General features: G+C 31.8%; 1 protein-coding gene across 1 annotated transcript; it reads right to left on the bottom strand.

Moving 5' to 3' along the window:
• Positions 1-202: 202 nt before the first annotated feature.
• Positions 203-1540, bottom strand: LOC110729416 (protein BIC1-like). The gene has a single exon (XM_021909157.1). It carries the CDS (start codon positions 942-944, stop codon positions 438-440), a length of 507 nt encoding a protein of 168 aa, XP_021764849.1. The 5' UTR covers positions 945-1540; the 3' UTR covers positions 203-437.
• Between the last annotated feature and the right edge of the window lie 605 nt (positions 1541-2145).

The raw sequence follows: 2145 nt of genomic DNA, 5'->3' as shown, positions 1-2145 counted from the left end.
GAGAGGTGACGATCAAGTTGGTTGACCAAGTTAACAAAATTAAACATACATCACATCCGAACCTTATTATATATAAATCTAGATCTTAGTATATTTTTTAATAATATAGCTGATTTGTTTACATAAACAACAATATAAATAACAATAATAATAATTAACAAGGCAAGATAAGTAATTGCCTCCACAAAGCGATTAATTATTATTGAACCACTAAAAAAAAAAGTAATTGTTATTGTAAACTAGGCCTTTGCTTCTTGTTCTTCTAACTATCAACATCTAATACACATAAATACTAACAATATTTTTTTAATTTTATATTTTTTCTTTCTTCTTTGGCCTCATTGTAAACAATTTTAATATGATCATCTCAAATAAACCCCAAAATAAAAAGGGAAAAATAAAATTAAATAAGAAAAAGGCAATAAAATAAAAGTCTTCTAACAGCTATTTTCTACTCTGAGAGTATTAGAATTAGATCTTCTTCCTTCCTCCATTAAAGAAGCTCGAGCTAACATAATACCTTGAGGAACCAATGATGCATCAAATGCTGAACAATCAATCCAATCTTTCATGAAATCTTCTTGACCCCATATATCTGGTATCCATACTTGCCCTGCTACTTCTCTTCTATGCCTCTTCAATCTTTCTCTTGGCCCTAAAACTCCCCCATTATTACTATAATCACCACTTATTTTCTCCTTATTTTCTTCCTCATGTTTCCCGCCACTTTCGCATTCGCGGGTATTCGTCGATTTCCCCTCTTCTTCATCACTATTGCCTTCATTCGGCCGCTTTTGTTGTTGTTGTTGTTGTTGTGGTTGTGGTTGGTGATCATCGTGCTCGGGCGAGGCGAGCCCGGGTTTTTCTTGAACCAATAAGGAGGTGGGTATTTGATGAGATTCTTGAATTTGCATTGTGGGTTTTAATTCTTCCATTGATATCATAAATTGGGTTGCTCTGTTTTTAAAGTAACAATTCCTCTGTTTTTATGATCAGATTTTTTTTTTTTGGTATGGAATAGAGGAGAAGAATGAAAGTGTGAGGGAGAATAAAAGGAATTGAGAGGAGAGAAAGGAGTAAATATAAGTGGGGGTGTTAGTTTACACGTCATTCCAAATTGTTGTTTCTTTTTTGTATGGCAAGTGACATTTTTACGTGTCTTCTTTTAGATTTGTGGGATTCTAATTTGTGTGGTTTAGTTCAAGTTTTACAAAACTAAAAGGGCCCAAAATTAAAGGAAATTTGAAAATAATTAAAATTAATAGATATAAATATAAAAAAAGAAAAAGAAAAAGAAAAAGAAAAAAAACAGGGGTGTTAAGCAGATGGGGTTGCTTTGCATGGGATTTTTGGAGGGATTGTGAGGTTGATGTTGATTTTAGTATTGAGGGGGGTACGGTTGTTGGTTAAGCTAAGTCAAGTGGGGATTGATTTTTAGAGGCTATTGTTCCAATAGGGTTTTAGTATTTGATTTTGCAAAGGGTACATTTGGTATTTGATTCTATCGTAGAATTAATGTGATTTTGATGACTTTGGTTGAATGGAGGAAATATCAAGTATTCAAGTACATCTCGATTTGAACCGGCTTACAAATTTTCTCACATTAATACAAATGATGTAACGTTATTGTAAAATTGACTTTTAATATATGCAAAAAATCTGCTCTTTCATGTACAGTAGAAATGTGATATGGTTACATTGTTTGAGGTGTCATCGCAACAAGATCAATACTCAATATAGTTTATACTAGTAAATTATATTATTTGTAAATATAAATTTGTAACTCAATATATATCAAATGAATAAAAAAATTACTTTGAGTAGTGTACATACTATTAGATACACTTGTGTGTAAAATGAATTTAAGTTGTGTGAATTAATTGAAGTTTTCATTAATCCCATTGTAATTTTAATGTGATTTGGACGGCTTTGGTGTTGAATGGAGGATATATTCAAGTTGATCTTGATCTTAACCGGCATATTAATTTTATCACTTTGATACGTATGATGTAACGTTGCTGTAAAACCAACCTGAAAATGCTCTCCATGTACAGTAGAAATGTGCTAGGATCAAATTGTTTGTGGTGTCATCACAATAAGATCAATACTCAGTGTTTCGGATGAAAACAATCGAATCTCGGAAGA

The sequence above is a fragment of the Chenopodium quinoa genome, unplaced genomic scaffold (genome assembly GCF_001683475.1).
Source record: "Chenopodium quinoa cultivar QQ74 unplaced genomic scaffold, ASM168347v1, whole genome shotgun sequence".
Taxonomy (NCBI): domain Eukaryota; kingdom Viridiplantae; phylum Streptophyta; class Magnoliopsida; order Caryophyllales; family Amaranthaceae; genus Chenopodium; species Chenopodium quinoa.
The sequence above is the reverse complement of the archived record's forward strand: the minus strand, read 5'-3'. Positions and strand labels throughout refer to the sequence as shown.

Excerpts from the sequence above, each read along its gene's own strand:
- LOC110729416 (XM_021909157.1), bottom strand. The coding sequence starts at position 944 with ATGATATCAATGGAAGAATTAAAACCCACAATGCAAATTCAAGAATCT.